Raw genomic sequence first — 17,732 nt, forward strand, 5'->3', positions numbered from 1 at the left:
TTCCTTGGCTGTAAACCCGATACCAAAGCAGAACTTCATAAAATGCTTTGGTCGTTCTCATAAAGATTGAGATTAAGATTACAAAGGTTATAGTTCAAAATAACAAAAACTGAATCTGAGAAAACATTTTTGTCAACAAAAAATTAATAAAAACGGTAATTAATGTGGAAAAACTATAACAAGAGCTATATCTTAGGTTTATGAAGCAAACACACTGAAATCATAGATATAATATTGTTTGTTTTTGTGTTTCGAACTGATATAAAATTGATCTTTTTTCCCAGTACAAGAAATTTACATCAGCTTTCGCCAAATTACGGTACTTAGTCTTCCTGTGCTTATGCTAGTTCGTTAAATGGCGACTGCAAAAGTTAGGAGAAAATGGCGGAACCAAAAAATGAACCAAAGTATGAAAAAACTAAAACTACTAAACTAAAAGTAAGCAATACTTAATAATAACTAAAAAAAAGCTACAAACGCACTCTAAAAACTAAAACTGACTAAATTAGACAAACAAAAGCCACAACAGAATGAAACTACACCATAATGAAAACCCCAAAACTATTAGAACCCGCTCTGCAGCACATCATCCCTGCAGACATTAACATTACCTCCAGTCTTGTAAACGTTAATATGACAATCCCATGCTAAATCTTAGATAAAACATGCTGGAACTCAGTCTGCAGAGGATGCAGGAGTCGCTGCATGCTCTGGACGGGGTCCTTGGGGGCTGATGGGCCAGTTGTCAGGACTCCCCATCCAAACAGGGCCCAAACAACCAGCTGGAGGGATTGAGGAGGCGCCGTGTTGCGCTGATGGACCAGATTCCTCAGATAGCTCTTGGGAGGACAGATGGGAAGAAAGAAATCTCTCCAGAACAGAACATGCCCCCCGCCCGTCTCCTCACCGTCCTCTTTCAGTTCTCTGCTGGTTCTGTTTGCAAAGGAATGCTCTTGAACTTCTTGAAGCGCTGCCAGGTTCCAGTCGTCCTGACCGACTGCAGCTCTTCTCTTTGCGACTCAAAAGAAACAACAAAGCGGTGTGATGGATGATGGGTGATGGATGCTGCGCAGGGAGTCGGCTACCCCTCATTTACACAACTTCAAATAAATAGACTCCTCTCAGATCTTCTGGAGAAACATGCTAGCAGGCAGCTAAATTAATTAGCTGAGTTAATGGAAAGTTTTGCTCATGGTAATTGGTCACTGGCAGGATTCTGACAATGAGGCCCAGTAATCTGATTAAAACACACCGCTGCAAAAACAAATGAGAGACGATTAGCCAGCAGCTGAGGCAGGATGACGGACATGAGAGCAGAAATCTGAGGCTGGGAGATGTTTCGATTTTACCGATTAATCAAATCTGAATGATTAATCAAATTGTATTGATTAATCACATTTTACTGATTGATTTTTGGGGGGGAAAGTTTTTATTTTTTTCACTCCTTGTGTTTTGCAGCTTCTATTTGTTCGTACTTTGAATATTGGGTCCAGACTGTGGGTTTTTAGTTAATTAGCAGAAAAAGTCATATTATTACAAGAACAAAGACTTGATAGGGCTGTAATAGTTTTGCATTTTTATTATAGTTTAGTTTTATTTTGTGGTGACATTGTGTTTGTCTAATTTAGTTAGTTTTAATCAGTTTTACAGTGTGTTTGCTAGTTTTTATATCAGTTATTACTAGTTAAATACCGTTTAGTTTTTATTAGTTATAGTAGTAATTTTAGTTTTCTCATACTTTGGTTAATTTCTATGTGAATAATTCAAAACAGTCAAAGCGTTGTATGGTGATTAGTATTCACCGATTGGTAAATAAATACTCAACAGAAGATACTATTTTCAGAAAATGTATTCACATGTTTTCTCCCGTTTTCTGTTGCCATTTTGCGGATTAGCGTAAATGCCACCAGTCGGAATATGGAGCACCATAATTTGTGGACAGCTGATGTAAACTGCTTATGTAGGAGATAAATATCTAGTTCTCCTGCTGGCTCTCGTGAAACATTTTTTTTATTTTGCTCCCATCTGGAGTAAAACGTCCAGATGTTTGCACGTGTTAGTTGTGGTGATGATGCAAGGCCGTTGTGCTGAACTTTTTCTGGAACCGTAGTGAGGCTGCAACCAGTGACTATTTTAGTTATCTATTAATCGATTCTTCTGACGGTTAATCGATTACATACAATATTGTTTTTCTATTGTAAACGCAAATCATATATACATTTTATTACAGTTTTGGCCTAATTACTGCTCTGAGTGTGTTCTTCTTTCAGCAAATGGCCTTTTTTTGAGTCTGTATACTCCAGTTAACGATTAATGGATTACTAAATTAGATGATATGATTATATCAATAATTGATTCATCACAATTAATCGTTTCAGTCCTAATCCCCAGCCATCCCCAGAGCCCACTCTGATATAAAAATCTCTCCTCTGGCCCGTTCTTGTGCCTCAGCCAGCAGAAAGCGTGTGTGGTGGGACCGTTTCCTGTGGCTGGTTTTGTGAATGAAGTGAGAAAGGATGGCGTCAGACCATAAACACTTCAGGGACATCATGAATGGATTCGAGTTGGATCAAAATAGCATTTTAACAAACTTGAAGTTTTCAGCCTCAGAATAGGTTGCATTTGGATCCAGATTCTTGTAATATTTACTGGCGTATGTGGTGAGCACCAACGCCTCAGAGCTGACCTTTCGTCTACTTTAACTGCTCTGCTTCGCGTCACAAGATGATTGCAGGACTTTAATAACTACCGGATGGAGGCAGAACCATCTGCCTGTCAAAAACGCCAATTTAAACTAAAAAAAAATTATAAAAATAATCAGTATTATAATTTTTTTCCACTTTGCAAGTCATTATTATCAGCCATTTAGAAGGGCAATAAGATTCTGTAAATGTTGCAGATAGTTATTTACCTTGACTCAAATGAAATACACATAATCAGTTAATATATTTATTTTATAATGGCTTACTAACTTGCTTAATTGTGATTAATCGATTTAAATAATCAACTAATTTAGTGACCGGTTGTTAAGTGGAGTGCACAGACTCAGAAAAAGGCCAACTACTGAAAGAACAAAACAGTCAGACATGTAAATCAGCCAAAACTGTACAAATATATATGTATACATTTCATTTAAGATAAAAACAACTTAAAAATGTACAAATGTTTTCTCCAGAACTTCACAAGTGGTTTTAGCTTCACCCAATTCAAATTTTGTACAGAAAAAAAAATCTTATGCACTTTTGCTATCAATTCATTAATTGGTTAATAGAAAAACTAGTCAAAAGATTAATCCTGCACTGTGTTGTTAAGTCAATCAGAAAGGACTGAACTTTTCACATGTTGATGTTAATACTATATTTCTGCTGCCGATGATCAAGTGTTCACTAAAGGAATGCTGCTATTTTATTTTATTCAATAAAACGTTTATTTTCTTATTTAATAAAGGATTCTTTTTTTTTGCATCTTTTAATGTATTTTTTTAATATTGTATAAAATTATTTAAGTGGTTAAATGAAAAATCTGACAAATATGGCAATTTTTTATCTGAGTAATCGGTTAGTCATCAGATTAATCAACGATTATATTGATTAATTGGTATAATTGATTACTCAAATAGTTGACAATTAGTTCCGTACTCGATTCAACAGTTTATCTGATTAATCGTTTCAGTCCTAATCCACAACTATTCTCTACTTAGGAATTGATCATTAATCAATTCTGTTGATTAATCGGTTGAATAATTGATTAATAAGATAATTGTTAGTTGCAGCCCTACATCACAAAGTTTTTGTTTCGTCTTAATCAGTTAGTTTTCTGCTCATCTCTCACACTAAAATTCATTCAGACTTAATCAAAGTGTGAGAAATAAGCAGGAAACTTTTTGCTTCTTTTATTTGTGATAAAAATCAGCTTTTGGTTACTTTCCATCACACTGGATTAATCTCTGAAACAGCTAAATGTATATGTTTGGCCTTAAAGCGTCTCACCTCTGCAGCTTTCTGAGCCTGCATTGTGCCAAAACAATAGTGGCACGGGATAGCTTTAACGGCTCAGATGCATAAAGAGCGTCATTGTTCCCTAAAATCACCAAAAAGCAGAGAGGAAACAAATTCAAGGAAAAAATCCTGAAGTCAGAAAGAAAACCCCGGCAGTGCGGGACCAGGATCTGTTTGGATTGGGAGGTTCAGGAACCGGCAGGAATGTGGAGAGCCCAAGTGAGCAAGAGGGAAATATTTCTTGGGTTATTATCGTTGGCCAGTTAAAGCCCCTTCAAATAGCCATGACATCATGGCTGGGATCGGTGCTGCAGGGGACAAACAAAGGAGGGCCTGTACCTAGAGAACCCAGGAGAGCTCCGACGGTTTCAGGGTTCTCAGAGGGAGGCAGAGCGGCGGGGGTTAGAAGTCACATCTGGCCTCTTTACCTGACCCAATCAAACCAAGAGGAGGGAATCAAGCGAGTCAGACTCGATGCAGAAGAATCCAGCAGAGCCAGGAATCAGTCACAGAAGGTCGAAATAGTTAAGCTGAGTCGCAATTAATACATTTCGCTGATTTTTAAAAAATGTATTTTTAGTTTTATTTTAAGAATTCATTGGTTAGAAAACCTGTGACTGTAGATGTACCTTCTGCTTAATGTCTCTGTCTGCACAGCATCAAATGTGGATGAAGTTTCAGTCATTATAACGTCTTTAAGCCCGGTCTTAGCTGGGCTGCATGATGTCAGCCAGTGACTAAACTCCACAGCTGTCCGCTCTAACAGGGCTTAATAAAAAACGATCATATTACTTCCAAATGCAGCAGAGTGTGACCCCAGCATGCAGCCTGCGCAGAGTCTTAAAACTCATTTCTAGGCCAGTTTGACGCTGTAGCAGCAACAGGGTCAGATGTTAAAGTGCTGCTTGCTTTAATGGTGACTTATTATGCTTCCTTAAACACGTTAAGGTAAGTCTGTGGGCTACAGAAAATAATGTTCATTACATTTATGGCACAAAATCATTCTTAGATAAAGAAATGTTAGTCTGGTAAATTATTTTAGCTCCTCTCAGAATGAGCTGTTTTAGGGCGTCTTGTCACTTTAAGAACACAACTCAGCATTTATACTCAAAATGGCCGCTAACAAGAGCTTAATTACACAACTATACACAATAAGAATGCAAAAAGTTGTTTCTAAACAGTAAGTCAAAAACAAAATACTTGCCACATGCTGGATTTCCGCTGGGGTTGCTAGGCAATGGGGCTGGGCTCGGCTGGGGTTGCTAGGTAACGTAGAATGTGACTCAACATTCAGAATGTTTTTAAAACTGATCCTTTTCCATTCACTAAAAAACGTTAACTTATTGCCAAAAAAACAGCTGAGTGGTTTTTAAGCTCTTGGTCTGTTTTTAGAAGCAGCTGAGACACAAATAAAAGCATAAAAACACAAAGAAAGAAGTGAATTTTGCATAATAGGGCTCACATTTAAGTTATAAAAACTGTATTCAGTGATTGAGTGTAGAAATAAAGGCCTTTTCCTGTCATGTAGTCATGCGTTGACGTATTTCTATTAATTTTGTGTTTGCAGATGACCCTCGTTCTGATAATTCAGGACCAGCGAACGGAGCAGAACCAGAACCAGGTGGTGACAAATTGGGTAAGAACTCCAAGTCTAATGTCCTGCTTTTAACAAACCGCACTGCCTTGCAAACTTTTCCATACTTTGTCACTTTCCAACCACAAACTTTAATGTGTTTTATCTGGATTTTATGCGATGGACCGACACAAAGGGGCTTCGTACGTGTGAAGTTTAAGGAAAATCATTCTATACATGATCGTTTTCATTTGCTTTACTAATGGAAATCTGAACATTGTGGAATGAATTTTACTCTGATGCTCCCAATGAAAATCAACTGCCTTCAGAATTGAGCTAAATTAGTAAAGTTAATATATTTACCAACCTATTTCCGATCATATTGCCAGCTTTGATTTATTTATTTTTTTACTTAACATCATTAACTGAAATTTATAATAACAATAAATAAACATTTTTACGATAAATCATAAACAATATAAGCACCCACCCAATTATTTCCTCCCAATCTTTGGATATTCAAACTAAATGTTTCCCCCTGGCAGCTCGTCCTCGCTTCACGCAGCCGGAGAAGATGCGGCGCAGGGTGATAGCGTGTCCCGTGGGCAGCACGGTGCGCCTCAAGTGTTCAGCCAGCGGAAACCCTCGACCCGACATCGTGTGGCTGAAGGACGACCGGCCCCTGACGGAGCAGGAAGTCGGCGAGGGCCGCCAGAGGAAGTGGACTCTGAGTCTGAAGAATGTGGTGCCGGAGCACAGCGGCAAATACACCTGCAGGGTCTCCAACCGGGCCGGGGAGATCAACGCCACCTACAAGGTCGAAGTCATCCGTGAGTATCAACCAAACCAGCTGTAGTCGTTCATAGAAGAAAAGCAGCTCCAGCGTCATGATACTGCCACCACCGTGTTTCAGTAGATAGGTGAGGGACAGGTGATGTGCAGTGTTGAGGCCTGTCTCAATAACAACTTTCACTGCACAATAAATTGTCCTAGAACGTACAGCGATTAACAATAATATTGTTGCTTTGAGACCATTTTCAGGTAATCTAATGATAATGGCATAATAATGCAAAAACACATTAAAGATCAATAAGCTTTAATTTCTAATGAACATTTAAAACTGGAACTGGAAGACATTTTAAATATCCAAAATAAATAAAACCACAAATAAAATGAATTATTAAGTCTCTGTAAACAAAATTATCCTTCAAATCACTAAAGCACCAGACTGAAGAGTTTTATCATCCAGTTTTTGGTAAAAAAGAGAAAAACCATAAATCATACAAATGGACATTATTGAGTTCGTTTTAATTTATCATGTGATTGATTATTGTAACAGATCTAGCAGTATCGGATCAGAATGTTTGATTCTGGTGTTATCCGACTTTGACTGCAGCTAACAATTATTTTAGTTCTCAAATATTTTATTGATTATTCGGATTTTTAAAAGTTGCACATTATACCAATTTTTTATTTCACCACTTTCACTTATTTTATTCAGTATTGGAAATACACAAGAAAATGCAAATAATTAAATTCCATTTTTAAATAAGAAAACATTTAATTGCCTAAAATTCAATAACGTAGCATTTCATTGGTTGATCATTTGTAGCAAAAGATGCATTTAAAAGATACGTCTAACATCAACCCTTTCTGTTCAACTTAATGTCAATACAGCTGACCTGTTGATTATTTCTGATCAATAATCGGATAACAATAGCTGTTTAATAGAAGCGTCATTTGACCTGGGTGAAGTTAAAACTATGCTACCTGAGTAGCTTTGGGTAAAACATATTTACAAAGAATGTCTTTCATCTTAAATGCAAAATGTATCAAAACATTTTGCACATTTTTGGCTTGATTACTGCTGTGAATATGTTGTTTTTTCAGCGTATTGCCTTTTGTTGAGTCTGTATACTCAGATTAATCGATTACTAAATTAGTTGATGATTATGTCAATAATCAATTCATCTGATTAATCGTTTCAACCCAAGTGTAAATACTTTCACAAAGTGCTTGTAGCTGCAGGAAATGGACTCAAATGGGCACCATCTCAGGTCTGCAGACAAACCTTCTCCTTCACTGCAGTCAGATTGTGATCAGCAGGTCTGGACGAATGTTCTCTCAGCAATGAGAAGCACATTGAGGAAGCAGTCTGAGAGTGAGGGCTGGTGCCCCACTGTTTGTTCAGGGAGGGGACCATCCAGCCAATCTGGAGCTGATTAAAGCCCAGCTGTCTGCCAGAACCCCTCCAGCCCCCGAGAGCGCAGCGCTGTACAACCAGGAGCACGGAGAGGAAGCTAATCACACATACTTCTTGTGTTACATGTGGTGTTCCTGCCCCTCTCTCAATTACAAGCTCTTACCTTTAGGCTGCTTTGGACGAGGAATGCAAGTTATCGATTCATGAGTTGATTGTTGTGAGGAGTTAAAACTGTGTTTTTCACTCTTAAAATAATAAAAAACGTCTGCAAATCATTTTCTAACCAAATAGAATGAGGTTTGATTGATTTCTTTTATGCGTTTGTCTACTGACTTAGCTGGAATCCCATTCTTAGGAAAAATATACTGGAAACATTCTGCTGATTTGATTTTGATGCTGCAGTGCTTGTGCTTCTACCTGCACTTCTTAAACTAATAAAACGATAATCAGCAATTAATTATTTGCGTTTCTATTTTGGATTAAAACAATGTTTGTGACGGTTCTTTTGGTTGCGTCTGTGCAGAAAGGACGAGCTCCAAACCGGTTCTGACCGGGACGCACCCGGTAAACACCACGGTGGACTACGGGGGCACCACGTCCCTCCAGTGCAAAGTGCGCAGCGACGTGAAGCCGGTCATCCAGTGGCTAAAGCGCGTGGAGTCCCACGAGGAGAGCCGCTACAACTCCACCATCGAGGTGGGGGACCACAGGTTTGTGGTGCTGCCCACCGGGGAGGTGTGGTCCCGGCCCGACGGCTCCTACCTCAACAAGCTGCTCATCACCCGCGCCAAGGAGGACGACGCCGGCATGTACATCTGCCTCGGCGCCAACACCATGGGCTACAGCTTCCGCAGCGCCTTCCTGACGGTGCTGCCAGGTGAGGGCCAAGATGCTGGTCTGCTTTGTAAGACGACGTATAGGGCAGTAAATTTCCACCCAAAAAACTTAGAAATTTTTATCTTGATCTTAGAAATTTCCTAGGAAAATTTACTTGTAAATTTCTGAGCCTGAAAAGTTTCTTTATTTTTTTTCTTTTAGAAAAAAACCTCAGTCGTAGGGGGCGGGGGGAACTTACCGGGAAATCTTAAAATTTGTGAGAAACGCTCCAAAATTTTTATAATAGTCACAGAAATTTTGTAGAGAGAAATTGGAAATTTCTGATTTCCAAATGACGAAAAATAAAAAGGAATTTAGAGATTAAGCTAAAAAAAAAAAAAAAATTCTAGAATAAAAACTTGAAAATTACTCTGAAATTTCTTTATTCTAAAAATATTTCTGAGATTAATGTCAATATTAGACTTTGTCACAAAACCTCAGAGATTTTGAGATTCTCTTATTGTCTAGGAAAAAAACACTGAAATTTCTGAACTAAAAAATTTTAAATTTGTGAGAAAATATCTCAAACAATGAACTTTCAGATTGAAAATGAAAAATTTTACTTTTTGAAATTTTCAAAAGTTGAAAATGTTCTCGTTCCAGAGCAGATCAGTTCACTTATGAGTGTTAGAAGTAAAATGATCTGAATTAGTAATTTTTCGTCAATATTAAGGAATTATTTACTTATAAGAAACTTGTATTTCTTGCTGAAAAGTTAGTTGTAATTTAGTTTTATCTGTCTGTAATAAAATATTTGCACTTGAAACTAGATCAAAATACTTTATAAGATTCTGTGTTTTTGCAGTGTAATTCTGATACATTCACACCTCATACAGATTTTGGTTCAAAGTAATCTGTTTTTCTGAGGAATTTGAATCAGACACTGAATCTGTGGAGGGAGTTAAATGTTAAGGTAGTTCTAATGTAATATTAAACATTAAAATGTCATATCTAAATGTTCTAAACCAACACCTGCAGTATTTGAGCAGCGATTTATTCATGAGTTCATGAATCAGATTGAGATCTTCCTTACTTATGTTTCTTCTCTTTGCAGACATGAAGCCGCCCGTCTCCCTGCTCCCGTCCAACACCAGCTCCCTCCCCTGGCCCGTCATCATCGGCATCCCGGCTGGAGTAGTCTTCATCTTCGCCACGGTCCTGCTGTGGTTCTGCCAGAGCAGGAAGCACTGCCCGCCTCCCAGCGCCGCGCCGCCACAGAGCTCCCACCGCACGCCGTACCGAGAGCGGGACCGGGGCTGCCCGGCTCCGTCCTCCAGCTCCTCCAGCCCGGACAAAGACTGCCTGAACTACGAGGACTACCTGGCCCAGCAGCAGCTGCTCCTCAACCAGGCCGGACCCAGCGTCCCGCCCAAAATCTACCCCAAAATCTACACGGATATCCACACGCACACCCACTCCCACGTGGACGGGAAGGTGCACCAGCACCAGCACATCCATTTTCAGTGTTAGCCTGAACTGCCATCCTTCATCCAGAACGCTTGCTTGGAAAACCCAGAAAAGTGTGTGTTACCCAACAAAACTTCAACATCCTGGTGCTTTTTCTACCTGTTAGAAGCTTGGGTTTTCCTAAACGGATGTTTGGGTCCGACGAGCGCGGAGGATGCAAACGAAAAGGGTACTAAAGGTTCACAGAAGGGCTGGTTTAAAGCTCTGACTCAGGTTGTGTTTGTTAAAGATGCATTTGTTAGGAATGCTGACCACTACCGTTCTCCATCCCACTCCCACTGGTAGCTGTTTATGGCATGCAGACGTTGCCAAAGACTGCAAAGGGTGGAGGGATTGTGTTCCCACCCTCCATGTAAACTGTTCTGGTCCTCTGTAATCTTTATTTAACTTTCTTTCTGTAGGTTCCCATTATTAGTCTTTAGCATGTTGGGACGAACCGGCAGAGACCACCTCCTTATCCAACAACAGTTTATTAAGCTGTAGTCAGAATATTTAATTTATTTTCTTAAAAATGTATCAAAGGTTTATTTTTCAGAGTAAGTCATTTTTCATATCTATGTAATATTAATAAAGTATACTGTTTGTGTATTGTACCCTTTGAATTCATCATTTTAAACCAATTTATGCCAGTATATAGGCATTTTCTGTATGTAATTTGTCATTTTTGATAATTTTCTTGGACATTTTGAATTTTCATTTGGGTCTCAAAACTTTGCTAAAAAAAAAAAAAAACTCCCAAGCGTAAAAAAAAAAACTCTCTTGGCTGTTAATGTTTCTAGGTGTTTGGAAAATTATCCGTTTAAAAACCTAAAAAAAAAATCACATTTCAGGTGCACCATTTACCTAGCAACCCAAGCAGAGAGCTCCAGTACTTTTGGTCAGAGGTCTGACCAAGTCACTGTGTTGCAAGTCTCAAGTCTCTGTCCTCAAGTCGAGTCAAGTCTCAAGTCAAGACAGGCAAAAGTCGAGTCAAGTCTCAAGTCAGGAAACTTTCATTTCAAATCATTTCGAGTCCTTTTTATTTTATTTTATTTATATAATTTGCCATTATACATAAAATTCAAATAATGGACCATTTGTTCTTTTTAAAATCTGTATTTATCTCAAATGATAGAACATGTGCAGCTGAACACAAAGTATAAAAAACATTTTTAAATTGGACCTCTTTATTGCGCAGTTCTGTTAAACTTGATATTCAATAAAAAAAGTTTTCAAAAAATGAAAAGTATATATGAAGTTATCACAAGTAAACTCAGGAAGGTCTGGTGCATTTATTTTTCTGCTTTTATTTCTAAGTATGTTAGTTTCAGTCCTCTGTAAATATGGGCCAGATATTCTTAACACAAAATTTATTTGGGACAGTCACTGTATTTGGTCTGTTTTAACAAATAAACCACATGAAAAAATCAAAATCATTGCAAATAAAGTGGAGTGGTTTTGAATTTGGATGTGATTGTAAAATAAATATCTGTCAGGCCAAGTGGGTTAAATCTACAGCCAATTTCACATCAATATTAATAAAAACATGTTGTGTGAATCAAGCTGGTCAGAATCACTAAACACAAAATAACGAGCTCATTATTTTATGTCCTACTCAGTTAACTATCCCACTTAGTGTTATATTCAGGGTCAGTGAGATTGTACAATTTTTATTTTTACCGAAATATTTGAAAGATGGCCAAAGAAAAAACGGGATTTTTTAAAAATTTGTTTTCCAGCAAAGCTTTACTACTTGGAAATAGGTTCTGTGCGACATGTGACAGTCAGTCAGTCCATTAAGTCAAAAACAGTTGATTTAATGCACTGACTGCAGTGAACAATATATTGTCAATATAATTTCCCAACGTAGATGTCTTCAGATACACCAACCATCCTTAGATGATACTGGACCTGCTCATCATCATGATGGGACAGAGAGACTCTGTTCCCTGAGTTCAGGTCCAGAATCTGCTTTCTGTCCCGGAGCCCCGCTCACTATCCACCGGCTTCCTGAGCCAATAACACGGTGCACATTATTTATGGAGGCATTTGAAGGACCGGATTTATGGTAAATCATCAACAATTTAACCCGGAGTACACATGCTAACACGAAGTTAGCTAAAGTCAACTAACTTACAGCAAAAGAAAAGCGCCACCTACCATCTTTGTGAAGCTTCAAATGCCGGACAAAGTTGGACAAAGTCGTGGCATCTCCATCCGATATTCTATTCTTGCATGTTTTACAAGTTGCAGTTTGTTTTTTATTAGAAAGTTCATGACCTACGTAGCCAAAAGAAATTACTCGCGGAAGCATATTCGAGCTGTTATTTCGTCTTTCGTTCCCTGAGCTCTGCAGCGTTTTTAAATGTCCAAATACTGTTAATTTGATTGGTTGAGCTGCAGCTACGCACACATATATACATAAGGAGATAAGAAAAACAACATAAGGAGAGAGGAACAACAGAGGGACGGTCTGCGCATATCGATACGGAATGAGTGAAATTAATTAATGACGCCACTTTATAAATAATGTGTTTTAAATTTTAAGACTTTGAGTAAAAAATATCAAGTCTTTTCAAGTAAACAGCTTCAAGTCAAAGTCAAGTCCGAGTCTTTGAGCATTTTTTCAAGTCAAGTCTCAAGTCGTGATTTTAACGAGTCCAAGTCATGTGACTCGAGTCCCCACCTCTGACTGCTACCACTTCTGGGTGACAGAGGGACCCCTCTAGAACAGAACCTGAAAGTGGCAACTAGATCTGATGTGTAATTTCAAAATAAAAGCCTGTCAAAAAAGTCATTTTTTATCTTTTTCCCCTAATTTCCCATGCTCATTGCTTCTGGACTTCTGAGAGAAGTCCAGAAGTGACTTCTCTCACTTCTGGATGCCACACTGGAAAAAGTGTGGCCCAGCTTAAATTAAAAAAATTGATGTCCATTTGTTGCATCTAATATATTTGACTTCACAGAATCTAAATAAAGTGGTTTGGTACAACATGACTATTTAATATTGACTCAAACCATATTACTTTACTTGACCCAATATTAATTCTTCACCTTTATCCAAGTTAAATTATTTAAATTTTAGTTTTGGAACCAAACTAATATATTTAAATTGAACCCATCAAATATATATATTGCATTAATTAATTCATTGGCACCATGAAATTCTTTTTTTTTTATATTTCATAAACTTGGTTTCATAAACAATTTGCATCACTCACATCACACTTAACACACTCCAGCAACAGTTTTTTCTAAGCCATTTATTCCTCAAGTAAAAAAGGACAAAAAAATTTGCATTTTCAGACAAACAAATATAAACATGTCATTGTTGCTCTACATCAGAGCAATAAAATAAAGACAATATGGCCTATCAAGCAAAATTAAATGGACAGAAAGCATTCACTGTTGTTGTACTGTTCAAACACATCTGAACTTGAAGGAATGTTGCATCTGTAAACATCATCAAAGAACTAAAATTCCAACAAAAGCACTCCATGAAAGTGACCCCGTGAGCCTGTATAACAAAGTGCTGTGAGGTGGTCTACCTCTTAAATAGATGCCAGTGGCAACTACATGCACACATTAAGCACACACAAATATACACTACTGTGCAGTTTTGAGTTCACCACTGAGTTTGCGAATCTTGGAAGTCATCTTGTTGGAACCAAGCTCCATCAGGATCTTCTGAAGGGCCTCAAAGCTGAACCTGAAACCCTGTGGATACTCCATGTTAAGAGCATAGCAAAGTCCAAAGAGCATTGCCACTCCAGCTGCAAGAGAAGGCAACTCATTGAGGACTTCCACACCATCAATGACAATCCCAACGTCTTGGGGCTGCTGTAGAAGGCCTGAATTCTCTCTGAAGACGAAGACTGCCATGATGGTCCTCTCCAGCTCCTGCTCGGCTTGATCTTTCTGGGAGACCTGAGGCAAAATATACGAAATATGCAACTGAACAACTGCAGTCTGGCACACCTCATTAATCACTATATACTGTATAATGGCATAGGTGGTCTCCCGTGATGAATAAAGTTGAATCATCATTGTGACAGAAAATATCTGGACATACCATGTATTCCTTTAGAAGGTCCTCAACACGTTCTCCCAGGTAGATGATGAGAGCTTTGAGGATACACTCCCTTCGGAAATCTGCATCAGCACCCTTTAGGGACAATCAAAACGGCACCCTTGATAATTTCATCCTCTCAGCGCTTTCGTCACCCAACAAGATGAGGAGTCGGACGGGAGTCGCCATATTGCAAAGTTGGATCTCGAGTTGTTGATGTAGATGCCCTGACAGTCAGTGACGTTCAGGAAGCTGGAGTCAAAACCTGGGTGGCAGGAGAATAAAACGAAAGACAGAAGGAAAGAGAAATTATTAATTCACATTCACAACCACCTTGTGTCAACATACAGATGAGATGAAAGCTTTGAGTTGTAATAAGTAAGGTGCATCAGTGCCCCTTTAAGTTAATCTAATATAAAACAATGCGTATGCACCCCTTTTCTATCAGTACAAGTGCCCCTGTCTGTTAGTCCATTGTCACAGTATGTCAGCCCCTCAAGGTTAGTCTATGTATTTGTTTGAAATCACACTTCATAAGATACCTGCCAGCATGCCATGACATATCTCTGAAAACACAATGCATTCGGAAAATGAAGTTCTTAATCTACAGTAAATGGGGCAGTGTCGTGAACAAAATGCATGAAAACCAGTTGTAGAGCCGAACAAAAAGTTTAGGCTTAACAAGGAGATTCGCTTACCGAGAGCATATCCTGTGAAACCGTTTTAACAGTTGGACAAACCAGCATGGCGAACACTGGGAAACATCACCGACCATACAAGTATAATGCATGCACAAAACACCATTCATTTTCAAAGGGCCTCGCTACCATTAACAAACTGGGACTTTACAATCATAGTGGTATAAACACACTAGACTAACTAATTGCTAACATGGCTTTACATGGGTTAAGCTAGTCAAGTTCACCGTGTAGCCGAGCTAACCGTGGTGGAAGCTATTGATTGGTAACGAATTATGCCTACCTTGATTAATTCCAGCTACAACCGAACAATGTACACATAGTTATAGTTCTCGTGAAATACGTATAAGTTCAGAAATTACACCACATTTAACCCAGCGAAAAACAAAGCGTTTACTGGGATACCCACATTTAGGCGGGACTTTCAGCTTGCTAACCAGGTGACATTAACTCAGTCTTTTGCATTAATACAATTGTAGGCTTGTTAAGACACGTTTACATCAACTTAGTTTAGTACTTACCGCAGGTTTATTCTTTGATGACGTGCTCGGACGTTAATCATTCCTTCTTCCCCATGCCGAAACGGACGAAGCTCTCCAAGCACTTCTCCCCAACTTCTTCTCACGTGACTCAGATTGAAAATATGACATCATTTCCTTTCAGCATGTTTTGAGAGGAACCAAAATATTTGCTTTCTTCCCTTCAGAAGTGTTATTAATTCAGTCTGAATCAAAATTGACACCTCAGAATGCAAAAAAATAGACTTTCACAACCAAGTCCATTATTTTACATTGTATTCAATGGTAGTTATTAGCTTGAATGAACAACTCTGTGCTACACTTTTTCCAGTGCAGAGGGAGACCTCTAGAACAGTGTTTTTCAACCACTGTTCCGCGGCACACTAGTGTGCCGTGAGTGATCGTCAGGTGTGCCGTGGAAATTATTCAATTTCACTACGGTACCGTATTTTCCGGACTAAAAGCTGCTACTTTTTTCCTTAACTTTGAACCATGCGGATTGTAGCCCGCTGTGGCTTTTCTGCGGATTTTTCTTCAACCACCAGGGGGCTCTCTAGCAGGAAGTGAATCATTAGAAGTCAAAATTGTAAATCAAAGAAGAACTGCTAATTTTCATTTAGAACAAGCACATGCTAGCAACAGGCACGACGGAGAAATGTTTTCAAACTCATATCATGCAGCTTTTAAGTTGAGGGCTGTCACTACAGGAGGGAAATAGAGCCGCTGCATTTAAGCTCGGTGTGAACGAAACCATGGTTTGACTTTGGAGACGGAGTGCTGAGTCCAGCTGATTTATTAGGACAAGGCATTCTGCTGGGTCCTAATGGAAAACCGAGAGCAGCTTCCAGTTTTTATTTAATTTAATTTTTTTAATTGAGGGTGCTAGTATGGTGCGCTCTATATTCCGAAAAATATCATAATTAGTTTTAAAAGATTTTTTGAGATTATCTGCAAATAATGCCATCTTCGAGTATCTGCTGTAGTAGTAGCAGCGGCGTAATCATGTAATGTTCTTACCACTAGATGGCAGTAGGTACAGAGCATTTTACATTAAAACGAGAATTAGTGATGCACGAATGTTACAGATAGCGGTGAGAGCGCTGAATCTAGAAAGACTGTGACGACAGTGATGGAAAAGACAGTGAAGCTCAGCAGTAGTTGGAAAGAGCACGAGTCCATTTCCCACAACATATCTGTGTGAAATTGAGCTTCTCTAGTCTGGTTACTATAAAAACTAAAACCAGAGAGACAGAGATGTTGAGGAAGAGCTTTGTCTTTCTTCAATTTCTGCCAGGAAATCATCTGTTTTCATCCAAACATGCACAGGTTTCACACCAGGTGGGTAAAATATACAGATATGGACATTTTGTACATGCAACTCTTCATATTGTAACAGTGAATATGAAGTGAAATGTTTCCCAAATATTATTGCTTCTTTCAGAATAAGAATTATTTTCTGTATTCTGGCTATAAGATGCTTGTGGATTAGTTTGTAAAACACTGACGTTTTCTACAACTTCTTTAAATTTAACACCACAGTGTTGTGGCTGTTCAGGGGTATTTTTGAAGTGGATGTGTTAAGTGCAATTTGAAATAAGAAATGTAAAATGTGATAATACATTTTTGTGTTTATTTGATTCCTATTCGAGAGACTTTGATAAGAATGACTATATATAGGCGGCTACAGAGAATCTTTATTTCCATTTTTAGTTGGTGGCGTGCCTCGGGATTTTTTCAATTAAAACGGTGTACCTTGACTCAAAAATGGTTGAAAAACACTGCTCTAGAAGACAACCAGAAAATATCAAACACATATGATATATAATTTCAAAATTAAAACCTTTTAAAATAAGACATTTTTACTTTTATATTAAAAAATAAGTAGAAAATGTAGTGAGGAGCCGCCTCACTCGTCATTTCGGGTTTACCTCAATCATCTTATTTATATACAAATTTTTCTGTTATATTCATCTCTATCTATGTATGTATCTATCCATCTTTCTATCGCTATATATAAATACTACATATATACAAACCAGATTCCAAACAAGTTGGAACACTAAACAAATTGTGAATAAAAACTTAATGCAATGATGTGGAGGTGCCAACATATATTTTATTCTCAATAGAACATACATGGCAGATCCAAACTTTAAACTAAGAGAATGTGTCATTTTAGGGGAAAAATATTTTTCAAAATTTTATGACATCAACAAATCCCAAAAAAGTTGGGACAAGACCATTTTTACCACTGTAGCATCTCCCCTTCTTCTTCCAACACTCAACAGATGTCTGGGGACAGAGACGACCAGTAACTCAGGTTTAGAAATAGGACTGCTCTCCCATCAGGC

General features: G+C 38.3%; 1 protein-coding gene and 1 long non-coding RNA gene across 2 annotated transcripts in view; one reads left to right on the forward strand and one right to left on the reverse strand.

Moving 5' to 3' along the window:
- Nucleotides 1-10,710, forward strand: part of LOC103458919 (fibroblast growth factor receptor-like 1) — a 43,824-nt gene extending 33,114 nt beyond the window's left edge. The window contains exons 4-7 of the mRNA XM_008400053.3: nt 5,566-5,634; nt 6,117-6,401; nt 8,298-8,651; nt 9,705-10,710. Coding sequence (XP_008398275.2) covers nt 5,566-5,634; nt 6,117-6,401; nt 8,298-8,651; nt 9,705-10,120 — 1,124 coding nt within the window. The 3' untranslated portion in view covers nt 10,121-10,710. The remainder of the gene's footprint in view (nt 1-5,565; nt 5,635-6,116; nt 6,402-8,297; nt 8,652-9,704) is intronic.
- Nucleotides 10,711-12,994: 2,284 nt separating this feature from the next.
- Nucleotides 12,995-15,716, reverse strand: LOC108166893 (uncharacterized). Its single transcript, XR_001777304.2, has 3 exons — nt 15,385-15,716; nt 14,169-14,430; nt 12,995-14,023 (listed from the first exon to the last, which is right to left on the reverse strand). It is a non-coding gene; the product is annotated as an uncharacterized LOC108166893 (long non-coding RNA).
- Nucleotides 15,717-17,732: the final 2,016 nt, after the last annotated feature.

This window comes from Poecilia reticulata, chromosome 22, assembly GCF_904066995.2.
Source record: "Poecilia reticulata chromosome 22, P_reticulata-male-v2, whole genome shotgun sequence".
NCBI lineage: Eukaryota > Metazoa > Chordata > Actinopteri > Cyprinodontiformes > Poeciliidae > Poecilia > Poecilia reticulata.